We start from the raw sequence: 18,951 nt of genomic DNA on the forward strand, positions 1-18,951 counted from the left end.
TAACCAACCTGATCGGGAATCGAACCCGCAACTGTCGATGTTTAGGCGTCATGTTCACCACTAGTTGAGCGGATTATTTACCTTTCTTTTATTTATTAACTAGGTGTGCCCGCGACTTCGAACGCGTGGAATTTAACAAACAAAAGTTATTGTTTTTGTTCGCAGTTATAAAATAAATTCATTTCTAAAATAAAAGTAGCCTAAGTTACTCCTTATTATATCAGCTATCTGCCAGTGAAAGTCTCGTCAAAATCGGTCCAGCCTTTTCAGAAATTAGCCGGAACAAACAAACAGACAGACAGACAAAAATTGTAAATAATGTTATTTTGGAATATGCACCGTACATATACATCCATATGCATTTCGTAAAAAGCGGTTATTTTAATATTACAAACAGATACTCCAATTTTATTTATTTGTATAGATTGACGAACTAATTATTTGTTTATTAATAGTGGCAACCACAAAAATGTGTTCATTATAATATCCAGGACTAATTGCTTTACTTGCTGTCCTGTAAGGACTTACATCCAGATCACAAACAAATTTTTCTGTCAATAGTACGAGCGAGATCGAAGTCATGAGTTTAAATAATAAATGAAACTTTTATTATCAGCTGTACTGTAATTAATATTTTAGACTACAAATTTTGAAGTATATACGTGCACGGAAAAAAGACAAGGACGTTGTGAAAATTGTAAAGTGATTATAAAAAGAGAAATTACGAAAAATATGATAAAAAGTAAAGTAGGTATGTATGGACATGGCTTCACAGAGTAAGATTCTATTTTCCTAAGAAATCTATAGATAACACAAGCCCAAGAAGAAAAGTTAATCAAATACGCCCCAAAATGAAACTTGAGATGAGAACAAAAATAACTAGTAAATATAAGCAATATTGAAGGTAATTCCATATTTTTAGACAGGTATTTACTCACCTTGGAAGTCGCAATTGGAAGCCATCAAATGCTGTTTAAAAATAGTTAAAAACATTTTAAAAATACAGTACAGTAAACGACAAAATATACATACGTTTAATCTCTTAAACTCTGATAAAACCAGTATGTCCATAATTTTAATTCTTTATTATAGGTATATAGAAAAATATTTGTTGACCTGTATTTTAAACATTCAATAAACTGTACTTTTTTACTTAGAAATTATTGGCATGATCGATTTTGGCCCCCAATCTTAACTACGTAATTTTATATTGTAAAAGGAAATACAAAAGCTATGTTAGACGAATAATGAATGCGAAAGAGGCATTTGTTGAAAAATCCTGTGACATAAAGTTGTGTACGACAAAACAGTCGGCCGATAAAAAAAAAAATCTTCGATGCGCTCACAACTGGCGCCGCTCTGTCGACAGTTGTACCAACGACTGGGATACTGCCAAGAATTGATTGAGGGCCGCTAGACTACGTGACGCTGTTTTGTCTTTTATAAAACCATGTCACAGTTTTGTATTATGTTATAGTAATATATGTTCTGTGAAAATTTCAGGTATCCAAAAGGTCACCAATTCACAGGAAAGGCCATATAAAAAGCTGCTTTGGATTCTTTCGAGAACGAAAGTGCTCGAAAGTGATTTGTTATAAAGCGTCTATACATATTATGATGTTGACTAAGACTGTTCTGTTCAGATGCCAATAAATTGTCAAAACAAATTATGTGGGTACATCAATTTAGCTCGAATTGATTGATTGGTTTGATGGTTTTCAGTTGTGACAGTGGAGTACGGTTGATTCTGCCAATGTCACCTAGAGCGGAGAACACAAGAAGGGCGTTCATCGGTGCGTTTCAGATAAAAGTCTCAAGTTAATTTTGAAAACAGGCATAAAATAGTCCAACTTTCATTGTTTCACTTTAATTAGCAATATTAATTTAGACTGAAATAAAATTGTTAAACACAAAAAGCCAAAGTCAATTACTGATAGAAATCTGAGTCTCGTAGTGAAATCACTTTTATTATTAACAAACTAATTCGTAAAAGGTTAAAACACTTTCTCTAGTTTTCTAGTCATACCATTTAGTAGCTTACAGCTTATGGACGTCTGCGTCATCAGAAGCATCGCAATCGCGTTGCTGACCCTGCCCTCGACCCTCCCAAGCTTTGGCTACCTTACTTAACATTTTTTTTAAATATAACATACACATACGGTCGTCTGTTCTAACGGTAAGCAACTTAATTGTTGGTAATAGCCGACTGTTATAACTATATTTTTTTTTTTGATAAATATACATAGAAATAATAATACACACACACATACACACACACACATATATAAATACAAAATATTTTAAACAAGGTTTAGAATTCCTAATGTGAGGGTAACACAAAAATAAAATCGTACTTATTACAAAATATTTTATTACACCCAGACTCAGGCGGGAATCGAACCCGCCACCCGCGGAACAGAAAGCTGAACCACTACAAACTGCGCCAACGGGCTGGTCTAAACAATGCAACACAACATTACTTGACAGCAGTATTATTTGGCTGTAATCTTCTGTAGATTAAGGTACTTATCCAGTGGAGATTCCCCAGATTTTATTGAGCAGGATATTTCCTGCTATGCCTTCACGGTACGGCCTACCGCAATAAAGTTACAAAGTTTGTATATTGTATTTTATTGACTCGACATTTCAAGGTTTGCAATAAAGCTGTTAAGAAAATATATAGAAATCGCATAATATTTATAAAAATTAAATTGAACTAAAGAAATTCAGATTTAATTTCATATTAAAATAATTGATATTACTTTTATTGCAAATATATGTATAGGTAAAGAAAAATAAAAACATACAAGTATAAATTATTCAGCCCAAGGACCATAAATTTTTTATATAACAAGGTCGGCAAACAAGCGTACGACTTACCTGATCGTTAGCGATTACCGTAGCGTTTAGACGCTTGCAACACCAGAAGCATCGCAAACGCATTGCCGAACCTACCCCAATCCCCCCAGGAGCTCTGACCATCTTACTGACCACAGGAACACAACACTGCTTGAAAGCATTATTATTTAGCTGTGATCTTCTGTAAGATCAAGGTAATTCCAGTCGGGCTGCTCCAGATTTTGAGCAGGATATTTTCTGCTGTTAAAATTATGTACGAAAGTTAAATTAATCTACTTTATTATTATTGTTGCTAATATATATAAGAGTATATAAATGAAGACAATAATAATAAATATAATATAACTTAAAACACCATGTAAATAATATACTTAAATAAATTACTATCTCAAATACTTTTATCTCTGTTTCAATGAGCAACAAATTAGCGTGTAGCGCCGTGTGGTTGATTCGTAGCACGTCTACAGCGTAGGCATGTGTATTTACTTAGGAAATTAAATCGTACAATCGTTACATAAATATTATTTATACAACCATTATACTAATATATTATATTTCGGAATGAGAAAAACGTAACAATTTCTTCTTTATATATACATATAATATGTGATAGTATTATCGTGTGTTTTTTATTGCATTGTTTTCTATTTAACTAAGCTGCCTAACTCTCGTACAACAGTGCAAGTATGGATAAAATCTTTATCGAAACGCTAACGATACTGCATTCTTAAGAAATTAACAAAAACCCACCCCAGCTAACCGCTAGCCGCAGAAAGCTTTCCAGCGATTTGTGAATCATGTCCACCCTCGGAGTATATAAGGCGAGGAATTTCCAAGACCACTCAGTCGCGACACGGGCACCGGTGGGGAGACTGCTCGTCTGTATCAATGGAAAACTTTTTACGTAACTCGAACGACGATAATTTTCCAACGTGAAGGTAAGTCTAAAATCGGTGATCACATACACGATGCTTTGTATAGTAACGAAAGAAACCTTTTTTTTTCATGTTTAATGAACTTTGAATTTTATTAACAAATTGTATTTTACAAAAAAAAGTACTAATTATAAATTTTCTTTATTTTTCTATAGTTTCTAAGCGCTTTATACATTCACTACATTTATTTAATACTATAAATACATATTTAATAATAACGTTATAGCAAAAATACATAATATTTAATTAGTATTTGAAATCATAAAAATGAAGAATCAAAATATGAGTAATTATAATAACTTTATATGTATATAGTAAAGTACTCATCATTTATTCTTTCTTCTTATGATAATATTTTTTTTATTATTTATTATTAATTCACTCATAGTTTATTAATCAAGACTACAATTAATTCGTTTTTGGAAAAATAACGAAACCGCATCATTAAATTCTAGGTTCATCTAATAAGGACTAATTTTTAAATAATAATTAAGCTAGGTGAAACTAATATATATATATATATATATATATATATATATATATATATATATATATATATATATTAAATTTAGCTTATTCAAATTAACTAAAAACGGTTTTTGTGAGAAAAGAGAACAGTTTACTAGTCCATTAATGAAATGAAATATATCTAATATTTCGTTCCTTTAAAAAGCTATGTCCGGCGTAATCAGTTTAAAATTTTTAAAACTCGCAAAAATCTTTCTTTATAAACTTTATTTACTTTGGCATCATAAGTTTGGAGGAAGCGAAATTTTTAATTTATTTTCGAGTATACTTTGAATGAATAGTATCTTATTTATAGTTTTTATTAAATAGCAAAAGAATGTTTGCTTCATATATATTTTGCCTAAATTGTAAAAAAAAACAATGTGGTAATGGTCAACATTAAGCAAACTTTGTTTTGAAAAAAAATAGTTTATCTGTATCATCATTACAGCCTATACAGTCCACTGCTGGACATAGGCTTCCACAACTTCACGCCAAAAATGGCGTGAACTCATGTGTGTTACCCATAGTCACCACGCTGGGCAGGTGGGTTGGTGACCGCAGGGCTGGCTTTGTCGCACCGAAGACGCTACTGCCTGTCTTCGGCCTGTGTATTTCAAAGCCAGCAGTTGGATGGTTATCCCGCCATCGGTCGGCTTTTTAAGTTCCAAGGTAGTAGTGGAACTGTGCTATCCCTTAGTCGCCTCTTACTACACCCACGGGAAGAGAGGTTTCATATATATTTTGTCTAAATTGTAAAAAAAAAAAGAGTACTAGTCAACATTAAACAAACTTTGTTTTTGAAAAGAATTTGGTTTATCTGTACAGAATAAATTGATAATTCTATCAATTTATTGTTTAGAATTTGATAATGGTGCCGTACAAATCTATTATATATCTAATATAATTTTAGAAATTAGAAAAATAGAAAACAGTACTTTTGTAGGACATTCTTATATGGCCGTACATAATTTTGTACATATACTTAGTCGACATTTACCTCTTTCTTTATTATAATCAATATAAAGCAAAAAAAAAATTTTTTCTCGAGGTCCCTGATATCGGACTCTACAAATATGGTTTCAAAACTTCTATGAGTTGTTTAAATAGATATAGTTGTAACGTCCTACGATTAATAAGAATATTGCTATACATAAAACAGTTAAAACTACAGACTCTCCTCTACTCTAGTTCCATTGTAAAACTACCTACAGTAAAGAGATAGAACAGTTTAGCAAATCTGAAATAACTAAACATAAGTTACACTAACTTCAGTAAAATATTTATAAAAATTTAAATTTCACACTAATATGTTATTGATTTAAAATATGTAAAATAATGTAATTATTGCATAATAATTTAGAAAACGTCACTTAACTTATGAAAATATTATTGAACATGACCCGTAGTGTTCCGTTCAAAAGCCTTTAAAAATCCTCGATAAACAAATGTTATACACGTAAGCATCCATATTTTCTTACTACATTAGTACAAAAGTTAACCTTAAATAAAAAATAACGAGTTTTATTTTAACGATTTTTTTTTAAATAATAATTTAAATAATGAATTTTTTATTAACAAAGGTGTATTAAACGGATTCCATTAATATTTCTATCATCTGATTCTCTGTAATGTTAAATTATATCACGCCATTCACACTCTAATTGCCCCGTAATTGATAAAGATTGAAAAAAATACATTTTCAATACAGATCATTACAATAGCTCTTATATTATGTATATTTTTAGCCTTGAGATATTACAATGAATTTTCTATTCAGAATCTAACAAGACATCCTAAATTTAGCTATAAATCTTGTATTATGGACTAAGTAATTACGTAGTACCTGCTGTAAATTTAATTTCTAATATTTTTGTATAAGCACTTGCTATCACAACTAACAATAGAAATAGTAATTGAAGCCCTCGTATTATTACCATTTTCATACAGAGAAAACGTTCTAAATGACTTGACGATTAGATTTTAGGAAAACTGATCTTTAAAAGGGTCGCCAACTAGTTCACTTTTGTCATCATAGTTTGTTTCAGTTTTTAAAATAAAATAAAAATAATACATATAAATTCTCTCATTTTCAACCTGCTTCAAAGAAGGGGGAGGTTCGTAATTCGACTTTATCTTTTTTTATATGTGACTTGATATAGGAATTTTCAATATTACTCTCCCATTTCCACAAAATACACAAGTGTTAATTATCCTTTTTTAACCGATTAAAAAAAGGACTAGTTTCTCAAGGCGACTGACTTTTTCCTTTTTTTATATGTGTTTTACTAATAAATAGGTTCATTTAATTAACGCAGTTAACTAGGGCATATAAAAAAGTTATGTTGTGTGGGATGTGTATTTCTGTTCTAAGCAGCTAACTTACATCGCGAAATACAACAAAAAAACCATTGTTTGGCAGTAATGTGTGCTCAGTGGGCGGACGGGTCTTCGTTGATTCGTCCAAATCACAATAACTCTCCCTTATTCATATTTTTATACAATAAAATAATACAATGAATTTTATAGAGAATATATTACACGAATATTTTTCTATAATTATTCAGTCCTTGTCGATTGGCCCTGATCTAGAATAAAAAACGCTTGGAAACCTAAAATCAGGGTTTTTTTATTAAAATTGTTTCGAGACGAATAACATCGGTTGACCTTCGTGTTTAAATGAACGATAACATAGCCGAAAAACGCGTATAATTCTGTTATTTTAGACTTTTAGAAAAATTATTCTGTATTAGCTTTTTATAATTAAATATTTTATAAGAATGATTAAGTAACCAAAATTTGTTTAATGCGTTCTAGACTCTTCGTAGACGTATTAAACACGTGTATCCGAACTTTATATTACATATAAGGCTGAATTTGTATACTTGTTTGTATAAACACATTAATCTTTAAATATATCAGTCACCTTAAAGGTTTCTGCTATCAAGAATGAAGATAGCAGAAACCTTTAAAGTGAGCGCAAGTGTATGCCTCCGGATTATTTACTTCAAAAATGAAAATCTAAAAATAATTTCGAACTACCTCTAAACAAAATGATAATACTTATTCCAACCATTAATACGAGTTTATTATATGTGTAGGTACTTGACAATTGTAATTTTTAATCTCTCTCCTCTCGCTCTTTTATCAGTATTGTTTTAACCGACTTCCAAAAAAGGAGGAGGTTCTCAATTCGACTGTATTTTTTTTTTTTTTTTTTTTTTTTATGTATGTTACATCAGAACTTTTGACTGGGTGGAGCGATTTCGACAAATTTTCTTTTAATCGAAAGGTGGTGTGTGCCAATTGGTCCCATTTAAATTTATTTGAGATCTAACAACTACTTTTCGAGCTATATCTAATAATGCGTTTTTACTTGACGCTTTTTTCGTCGACCTACGTTGTATTATACCGCATAACTTTCTACTGGATGTACCGATTTTGATAATTCTTTTTTTATTGGAAAGGAGATAACCCAAGTTTAGTACCATGATAAGGAAACCAGGATCTGATGATAGGATCCCAGAGAAATCGAGGGAAACTCTCGAAAATCCGCAATAACTTTTTATTGGGTATACCGATTTTGATAATTTTTAATTTAATCAAAAGCTGATGTTTATCATGTGGTCACATTTAAATTTTATCGAGATCTGATAACTACTTTTTGAGTAATCTTTGATAATGCGTATTTACTTGACTATTTTTTCGTCGATCTACGTTGAATTACTTGTCGATGTAATTGAAGTCGGTTTTTTTTTTCGTTTGCGAGCAAACACAATTATTACAAAAATAATAATATAACGTCTAGTAGTAGCAAGTTGCGTGCTAATATTAAGTAATTTATAATTCTGCCCAAAGTAATGTAGGTTCTATCGAATTTTCTGCAGTTAAGTCGTAAAAAAATTAAGAGCTATGATTGCGGAATACGTTAAATCAAGACATTTGTAATGGAAGAAGGGAGTAAGTCACGCAACTGGTGTGATCGCCGATTAACGCGAAACGTAAAATTTCAAAGAAAAATAATTATGATTGCGATCACCTGATTCGGGTACAACGACCTCTGTGTAATAATTGTTACGAACAAAAATTATTAAAAATTCGCCCCTTCGTAGTGGTGCGTGTGCCTTGTCGGTGGCGCCTAAACACCGACGGTCGCGGATTCGATTCCCGCTTGGAGTGGATTTTATGTTTATACAAACATTTATTTCCGGTCTGGTTGTTAGTCCTTGTGGGTGCCTCCACCGTGCCTCGGTACTTATCATAAACACATGATAGCGATCGTTATTCATAGTAGGCATATAACCACCAACACGCAGTAGGCCAACGGGGTGGATTAAACTATTATTCTTGTCCTACATGGAGAAAGAGGCCTATGCTCGGCTGTGAGATATTACAGGCTGAATCGTAAATAAAGTGTAAGTGAACGCGCTATATTGGAAGATTTAATATACCCATTTAAGATCAAAGATTTATTATTCATCAAAATTCTTCCAAAATAAGTAAGGTTTAGCAGATTCGAAGATAAGGAGACTAGACGTCAATGTAGGGTTCTACAGATTTTCATTGCTGTTGGTTTTTCACTAATAATTTCTCTAAATGACTTTTTACAAAAACTTCTCTAACATGAAAATATTTTATTAGAAATATACCTATTCATTAATTATCTTCCTTCCGCTTTATTCTTTTCGTGTTCTTTGCTTAAGCATTGTCTGGAAGAGATCACTCCTTTAGCGATAATTTTGTACATTTGTGTATTTGGCTATATCTAATAATTTGATTTAATATACCTATACTTCCGAATATGAATATCAAATTTGGTGGCTACTACGTTTTATGTACACTATATCGTACAAATCACATGCAACTTGCATAATAATATTTACAGGTAATACTGATAGTGAACTAAGCTAACATTAACTACGTAGATATAATGAAATACAGTAAATTGCAGGCTACAAAATGTATCGGGGTCATCTGTCAACCTCGCTAGCTAGGCTAGGTTACTTAACATTAGCTAACCTACACTTTTACTAATCTACAATAGCTACACGTAGAATTCGTTTCCAACTTAAAGCCTTCTCAAAAAATCAGACGGACCTAATTTTCAGTAGTTAGTAGTAGTAGTAGTTTTACTAAAACACTTAAATAGTGCCAACATTTTGATGTATTTTTTATTCTGTTTGTGCGTATTTATGAAAACGTTATAATGTTTTTATTACACACACACACACATCAGCCTATCGCAGTCCACTGCTGGACATAGGCCTCCACAAGTTCGCGCCAAAAATGGCGTGAACGCAGGTGTTTTGCCCATAGTCACCACGCTGGGTAGGCGGGTTGGTGACTGAAGGGCTTGGCTTTGTCGCACCGAAGACGATGCAGCTCATCTTCGGTCTGTGCATTTCAAAGCCAGCAGCTGGATGGTTATTCCGCCATAGGTCGGCTTTTTAAGTTCTATGGTGTTAGTGGAACTGTGGTGATCACCAACCGGCCTGCCCGGCGTGGTGACTATGGGCAAAACACATGAGTTCACGCCATTTTTGGCGCGAACTTGTGGAGGCCTACGTCCAACAGTGGACTATATTAGGCTGAAGTGATGATGATGATGATTTGTTTAAAAGTTATTTTAATAATAATTTAATGAATTAAAATGATCTAATAAATTATTAAAACGATTTGTTAAAGACTTTCAAGTTCGAACACAGAATAATTTCAGTACTTACATAATTATGTCACTTAAAATGAAAAACTTGACTGTGGCAATACATTAATTTAAAAATAAAATAGATAACTTAAAGCAAGCCTAGAAAAAATAGAAAGCAGATGGAATCTCAGAAGCTTTATAGAATCCGGTCCACCTTACAGATTTAGATTGTAAATGGTGTATTTTTGTAACAAAAAAAACCTTTGTTTTACGAATAAAAATGTTTTACTTACAATTAGTCCATGTTTTTTATCATCAAATACATGCGAATTAACAAAAATAGCCATGTTTATATTATTACAATAAACAAAACAATGTAATCGATATTGTCCCAAGGTAAAGTAACAATAGCTATTTTTATACCTTTTTTGCGTGTAAACTTATTCGGAGAAAATAAAAATAATAAAGAAAACAGAAAAAATATATATATAGAAATTAGAACACACGCTTAGGCTATAAGCGACAAAAATTTGAAAAATAAGCAGGAAAAAAAAAACTTAGACATTTACCTCATTCAAAGTTTATATCAAAAATAATTTAATAGGTATAGCATATTCTTCAGTTCAAGATTATATTCATCACTAGCTGGACGGTGCGGTTTCACCTGTGTTGAGTTGAGGAAAAAAAATTGCCTTTCTTCTTCTTAAAGCATACCTAGCCTTCCTTTTTAAATAATTTAAATTTTGTGGATACCGATAGAGCAAGCAATTATCTATAAAATGATATATAATATATGTGGAGTGATTGTGAGCTTTTTATCTCAAAAGGGAGGCAAACATCTTAACCTTAGTGTATTAATATGTATGATAAAGACGTGGATTAAGTGGTGCTGTAGATACTTCATGCAAGATACGACGAAATTTTATAATATAATTGTGTTTGCTCGCAAACGAAAAGAAATCGACTTCAATTACATCGACGAGTAATACAACGTAGATCGACGAAAAAATACTCAAATAACTGCGCGTTATCAAAGATTACTCAAAAAGTAGTTATCAGATCTCAATGAAATTTATATGTGACCACATGACAAACATCAGCTTTCGATTGAATTAAAAATTATTAAAATCCTGGTTTCCTTATCATGGTACTAAACTAAGGATATCTTCTTTCCAACAAAAAAAGAATTATCAAAATCGGTACACCCAGTAAAAAGTTATTGCGGATTTTTAAGAATTTCCATCAATTTCTCTGGGATCCCATCATCAAATCCTGCTTTCCTTATCATGATACCAAACTAGGGATATCTCCTTTCCAACAAAAAAAGAATTATCAAAATCGGTACATCCAGTAGAAAGTTATGCGGTATAATACAACGTAGGTCGACGAAAAAAGCGTTAAGTAAAAACGCATTATTAGATATAGCTCGAAAAGTAGTTGTTAGATCTCAAATAAATTTAAATGGGACCAATTGACACACACCACCTTTCGATTAAAAGAAAATTTGTCGAAATCGCTCCACCCAGTCAAAAGTTCTGTTATAACATACATAAAAAAATAATTGTGTTTGCTCGCAAACGAAAAAAAAACCGACTTCAATTACATCGACAAGTAATAAAACGTAGATCGACGAAAAAATAGTGAAGCAACTACGCGTTATCAAAGATTACTCAAAAAGTAGTTATCAGATCTCGATAAAATTTATATGTGACCATATGATAAACATCAGCTTTCGATTAAATTAAAAATTATCAAAATCGGTACGCCCAGTAAAAAGTTATTACGGATTTTCAAGAGTTTCCCTCGATTTCTCTGGGATCCCATCATCAGATCCTGGTTTCCTTATCACGGTACTAAACTAGGGATATCCCCTTTCCAACAAAAAAAGAATTATCAAAATCGGTACATCCAGTAAAAAGTTATGCGGTATAATACAACGTAGGTCGACGAAAAAAGCGTCAAGTAAAAACGCATTATTAGATATAACTCGAAAAGTAGTTGTTAGATCTCAAATAAATTTAAATGGGACCAATTGGCACACACCACCTTTCGATTAAAACAAAATTTGTCGAAATCGGTCTACCCGGTCAAAAGTTCTGATGTAACATACATAAAAAAAAAAAAAAAAAATACAGTCGAATTGAGAACCTCCTCCTTTTTTGGAAGTCGGTTAAAAATACAGTCGAATTGAGAACCTCCTCCTTTTTTGGAAATCGGTTAAAAATAGTTTTTTTTGTAAAAGAGTGTGCGTTTCTTACCGATTCTTCTTTTCAGAATCTACGAGTACATTTCTAACCGGTGGCTTCACTCTTAACTAAAATTAATTCAAACTAAACAAATATAATTTTGATTTGTAAACTGATGATTTATAATTGTTTTGAAGCCTGCTTAAATTAGATAATTTTTAATTTGAGCGTCAGAGCCAAGCTAGTCAGGCAGTCACAGGACTGTCGATCTGCAGTCTTACCATTAAATCACCTGTATGATAAGCATATTTGATGATTTCTGGAAATGTAACGTGCAGTTTAGAGCCTATGTATATTGTTATTTTAAATGGAAAGTAAAACAAAAAGAATAGACATACAAAATCGATGTTGTGGGATGTAAAAACCTGTATGAACTAGTCGAGTAAATCTGTAAAATTCGTGTCTAGAATATTTAAGCCTTCAAAAGTTGTTTTTCATATATGTACATCCTAAATCTTTATTTAAATATTGCTTAAGTTTGTATCCTAATTATCACCATCTTGTTTTTGATTATTTTTTTAATACCAATTTTTTATTATTCTTTTTAGTTTAAAAACATAAATGCAAACAAATTCTTTTGTGGTATTGATAGACGTTAGATAAACTAATTCCTATAAATATATATACACATAATAACAACAATTAAGATAATTTTAACACATTGTTGTATCTTCTAGTGAATGCTATAGAAATTTAATTGTATGCACTTACTGAATAAGGGAATGATAATAACCGTTGTTCTATATAAACGGTACGATTGTCAATGAGTTACATTAAGCATCTCGAAAATGATAATTGTGTTTGTTAGCAAACGAAAAAACCCGGCTTCAATTACATCGACACATAATATAACATAAGTAGAGAGTAGAGAGAGAGTTCATAAACGACGAAGTTATCCGCGAAGACACATAAAAGTATATATATATATATATATATATATGTATATATATATATACGGTTATCAATTTCGACTTATCATTTTGTTACTTACTTGATTGTGACACATTTTTGTGTCATCGATTCTACAGAAGTTGCACTTCAAAAATATAGGTATGGTGTAGTAGAAAAAATGAAAAAAAAAATTAATTCCAACCAAAACGCATTAAACAAGCACTTATTATGAAATATAAACACTTTGTTTACCAGGTTATAGATACGGATTTTACAAGTTTCTAAGACTTTCTTATAAAAGCGTACCATGTGTAGAATAATTTATATGAAACACAACGGCAACTTTTGTTAAGTAGGTTCGCGAAATACCTATTGTTATAATGATAAACTTGACAGTTGACACTGGCGACTATTTTATGAGGCTGCATTGAGATAGAAAATTAGATCTCATGGACCTGTCTTACATTTTATATCATTAATCAATAATTATGTCTTAGCTTTAAAGTAAAATTAAAAATATGTAACCAATTTCAGGCACTTTTTATACTCAACTATCCTAACATGCATATATAACATTTTCTATTTTAAATATTACAAAACATTGAACAAAACTAATGTACCCCACTATTCAAATATTAACGTACCTACCTACTTTAACTGCACACAGAAAAGCAACGATTAAATCTGAGCGATAATATCTTGGCCTTAAAATGTAAAGCATCAGTCAATTTTAATAATTTTTACTTTAAGTCTTGCCATAATACATGCTATATTCCTTTCAATTACTTCTACGACGTAAAACGTTGATCAAGCGTAAGTCCGTACTCACTACCTGAAGACCTTCGTTAAGTATTAAGTTTTCGTATATGTAAACTAATTTAAAGAGGGCATAGTAATCAATAAAGTTTGTTGCATAACATTGCACTGGCGACACGTTCGATCCACTGCCGTGAATTATTCAACCCTGTGTACCATGGCTAATTTTAAACTGGCCAATTGGCCGCCTTAGTCTTACATGCCAATCAAAGCTGAGTATGTATAAGCGAAGCATGGTGTTTAATCCAGTATTTATAAACAGCGCGGTCACTACAGTACGATTCGTTTTATAATAACTTGAAATAACGTATTTGTTTCATTTCGTTCGTTAGTCAGACAACAATTTATAAGGAAAAGTATTAAACTCCTTGAAAAAACGGGTGTCGATTTTTTATGTTATATGATTTAAAATATTAAATTTTTGGATGGATTGAATTTGTATGCACATAACATGAATCTTGAACGTTTTAATTTTATTGTTGTTCAACTACAAGTATTGCTTTTTTTTTAAAGAACCAGTATGTCACAGAGGTATTCAATTCAAAGAACAGTGAAATTTAAAACATTATCCTTTAGAGTTACTTTCTTCATTTTTACAGAAATATTAACATTCCGTTTTCGTTAGTGGTCGATTTTGTATTTGTTTCCCACTCAAATGAAAAACTTCATTGTAAACTAGATGAGATGGTGAACTTTGTGAGGTACAAAACCTTGTGTTGCATGTTTTGCTTTTTAACCGACTTCCAAAAAAGGAGGAGGTTCTCAATTCGACTGTATTTTTTTTTTTTTTATGTATGTTACATCAGAACTTTTGACCGGGTAGACCGATTTCGACAAATTTTGCTTTAATCGAAAGGTGGTGTGTGCCAATTGGTCCCATTTTAATTTATTTGAGATCTAACAACTACTTTTCGAGCTATATCTAATAATGCGTTTTTACTTGACGCTTTTTTCATCGACCTACGTTGTATTATACCGCTTAACTTTCTACTGGATGTACCGATTTTGATAATTCTTTTTTTGTTGGAAAGGAGGTATCCCTAGTTTAGTACCATGATAAGAAAACCAGGATCTGATGATGGGATCCCAGAGGAATCGCGGGAAACTCTTGAAAATCCACAATAACTTTTTACTGGGTGTACCGATTTTGATAATTCTTTTTTTTGTTGGAAAGAAGATATGCCTAGTTTAGTACCATGATAAGGAAACCAGGATCTGATGATGGGATCCCAGAGAAATCGAGGGAAACTCTTGAAAATCCGCAATAACTTTTTACTGGGTGTACCGATTTTGATAATTTTTAATTTAATCGAAAGCTGATGTTTGTCATGTGGTCACGTATAAATTTTATTGAGATCTAATCACTACTTTTTGAGTTATCTTTGATAACGCGTAGTTACTTGACTATTTTTTCGTCGATCTACGTTGTACTACTCGTCGATGTAATTGAAGTCGGTTTTTTTTTCGTTTGCGAGCAAACACAATTATTGAATATATTATTCTAAATCACTTCAATACAGAAGCAAACATATATATATAGGATTTGATCGTGTTAACTTGTTGTTGTTGTACTGTTATTATCATTAAAAAATTAATGTTGCTAATTCTTTTTTTTTTAACTCATTTAACTCAATGTCTGTCTAAATGATCACTAAGCAAAGCGCTAACACAGTAGACTAAATAGCTACAATTTTATCTTTATTATTTCTTAATAATAAAAACATTAAAAATATCGTATGTATCCATATTATCAATACAATCAGATTCGAGGACATCGTGTATCAAATGTATATCATATACAAACGCATGCGATACATTGCGATACGATATATCGATACAAATTACTTTCTTGGGCATCTCTAGTGCATGCAGTGTCTTTTCTTTATTTCCACTGATATAATTCGGTTACATTTATAAATTATCAATATATATAACCTATATTTTTTAATTATTTAATTGTTTAATAAAAATTAATACATATCTGTAAAATTAAAGTAATTTCTTAACAAATATTTCATTACATCATTTCTTTTCAGGCACCATGATGTGCAGTCCTGTCGGCCTGCGTGGGGAACTCTTTACAACGTTGGATATTCCGTAGTCAAAAATTTTCATATACTTATCTATTTAAACGAGTAGCAAAACAGCAGTTGTGATGCAGCATATATTGAATACACTTTCCAATCCGAACATTAGGTGCTTACTATTGTATGTCGTTGTACGCACGGTAGCACGAACTCGAAACGGCGTGTGTGCTCGAGCATTTTGGACGGGTACACATGGCGTCCGGGCTAGTGTAGCCAACAGCCAAAGGCGACAAACGTGTGTACTCGACCTAACCCTCCCATCCTATCCTATTCCTCACAACCGCTGTTTGATAAGTCATTTCGCCTTAGGTAGGGGACATAGAGTCACTTGGCACACGGAGTTGGAACCGTCATTTGAACGAAAAAGTTGTTTTTGTCATTAGGTGAGACGCTAAATGGCCAGCGTCTTATCGAGTTCCGCCTGGGTCAGGAAGCGGAGGCGGAGCAAGGGCTGACGGTGGCGGCAGCCGAGCTAATGGTACGGGCCGAGGCGACTCCGAAAGCTCGCCGTCTACGTTATACGCTCTGGGCGTTTACAGTTCACGGGAACGCGACCGTGGGCGAGCTCGCCGGCACTACGGACGCCGGGGGTAAGTACATTTTATCGTCGACAAGATCACAAATTCTAGTAATTTCGTTACAGGCTATTACTAACTTTACTATCACATTAAGAACTCTATAACAGTTAACTGTTACTTTAACACGAGTATTAAGTTGCTTATCATAGGAACAGACGACTGTGTGGGCTTGTTCCATAAGATTTTATGTATTATCTACCCGATAATATGGTCCGGCGTCGTTGCGTAGGCGGTAGAGGCGGGCGGGGATGGCAGCGCGTGGACGTGACGGGCGCGGCGCGGCGGTGGGCGGCGGCGGGCGCGCGCGGGCCGCTGCGCCTGCTGGTGGACTGCAGCGGCTGCGCGGGCCGCGTGCGGCTGCGGCTCGGCGGCGCGGCGGCGGCGCGCCCGCTGCTGCGCATGCGCGTCGCCGCCCGCGCACCGCGCCGCCGCCGCGCGCTCGACTGCGACGCCGCCGCGCGCGGCCGCTGCTGCCGGCAGACCTACTACGTGAGCTTCCGCGCGCTCGGCTGGGACGACTGGATCGTCGCTCCCGAGGGCTACTACGCTAATTACTGCCGTGGCGCGTGCGAACCCTACCTCAATTATCACTCGCAGGTGAGTTTGTTGGAACGAAGTTCCTTACGGCAGGCTTGACATTTGGCTGGGCGACCGAACTGAAAAAAGTGTGATACTAAAACCATAAGAAAAATATATAACGGAAGTGACATAATATCAGTCACACGACTGTATAATATGACGTTTGTAAAACTAAAACATTACTAGTAAACTTTTTTTTAAATTATTTATGTAATTTTATACTGTCGACAAAAATAAATAAAGACATGTTTTTTTATTTCACTTAATAGTTTGAATTATTATTATTATTATTATTTTGTTTGATTTATTTTATTTTACGGTATTTGTTATTTTCTAAAATACTAAATTTTCTAAATACTTTTATGTAGTTAATTAAAACCACCAACGAAATTAAAAAAAAAAAATCAAGAACTAGAAAATATATATAAAATTCAACATTTTTTTTAAATTGTGTTGCTTCTATACTATCCGAAGGAACTTCGTTCCTACCTGGTGTCCCATGACACCCCATAATCTTTTTTATTTTTTATTCGCTTGTGATGTTTAAATATTTGTCTATTAAATTTGTACACCGTCGACTAATAAACGAACTCGGCAGGTGGTGGAAGCGGCGCGGCTGGAGCGCGCCGCGTGCTGCGCGCCCGTGCGCTTCTCCGCGCTCTCGCTCATCTACTTCGGTGCTGACTCGAACATCATCAAACGCGACCTGCCCGAGATGGTGGTCGAGGAGTGCGACTGCCCGTAGCGGCTCTGTACATAGCCTCCGCCGCGTCGCCCCGCCTCTCCCCCGCCGCTCACGCGGTACGCTTTCGCCGCTCGAATCCGATTTAATCCGAATCGATTATAAATAATATTCTCGACTTGTGTAATATTTTGTTCCTCGCGTTCGAAAGACTATATCCTAAAATCGAATAACGAGACCGCCCGCGTTCGATCCGCGTCGCGGGTGCGGTGCCGCTAAGACATTTTGCGTTCCGGTGCGGCTCGTCACGCGCGCGGTACCGAGACCCGTCGCGCTCGACCCTGTGCCTCGTTCCGCGACCTGCCAAACCCTCGAGACGCGCGCGCGCCGCGCCGCTACCGCCGCACGACCGACCGCCGCACTCCGCCGGCGCACATCGCACGTTGGCGGCCTAATTAATTAAATATGCAGTTTTTTTTCACCCCGTTTGGTGATCGCTTGTAATTATTGTAAACTGTATTATAATAATTATTATAATTATAATAATAAATCAACTTTTTCATAATTATTACGAGTTATTTTATTTCATATCTACTATATGTGACTGACTTTAAAGGATCTATATAAGTTTTGAATTTTTGAAACTAATAGCGGAAATTGTTAATATATTTAGTATAGTACTATAAAGTATATTTTACACTTCACTAATTATAACATTTTTAAGTTTTTTTTTGTTTTTTTATAGAAATTTAAAATAATTATGTTTGTTGACAAACGAAAAAATCTTACTTTACATCAACAAGTAATGCAACGTTAATCGTATTAAAAAAGTTAAAAAGAACTGTTTAGATCTCAGTCAAATTGAAATAAAAACACATGAAAAGTACCAGCTTTTGAATAAAAAAAGAATCATCAAAATCAGTACACCCAGTAAAAAGTTACGAGGTTACACATATAACAAAAAATACAGTCGAATTAAGAACCTCCTCTTTTGAATACGGTTAAAAAGACAGTTTTTTTGTAGATGTTAAGTTTTGTATGGCCGTTAATATGTTAGCTTCCTAATTTTTTTGTAATTGCTGGTAGTCTAAGCGAATAGTCAGTGCCATACGGATAGCCAGGACACT

General features: G+C 33.6%; 1 protein-coding gene across 1 annotated transcript; it reads left to right on the top strand.

Moving 5' to 3' along the window:
• Nucleotides 1–8,248: 8,248 nt before the first annotated feature.
• Nucleotides 8,249–18,392, top strand: LOC123660949 (inhibin beta chain). The gene is made up of 4 exons (XM_045595968.1): nucleotides 8,249–8,261; nucleotides 16,369–16,575; nucleotides 16,793–17,160; nucleotides 17,741–18,392. The coding sequence occupies exons 1-4, from the start codon at nucleotides 8,249–8,251 to the stop codon at nucleotides 17,885–17,887; spliced, it is 735 nt and encodes a 244-aa protein (XP_045451924.1). The 3' UTR covers nucleotides 17,888–18,392.
• Nucleotides 18,393–18,951: the final 559 nt, after the last annotated feature.

This window comes from Melitaea cinxia, chromosome 16, assembly GCF_905220565.1.
Source record: "Melitaea cinxia chromosome 16, ilMelCinx1.1, whole genome shotgun sequence".
Taxonomy (NCBI): Eukaryota; Metazoa; Arthropoda; class Insecta; order Lepidoptera; family Nymphalidae; genus Melitaea; species Melitaea cinxia.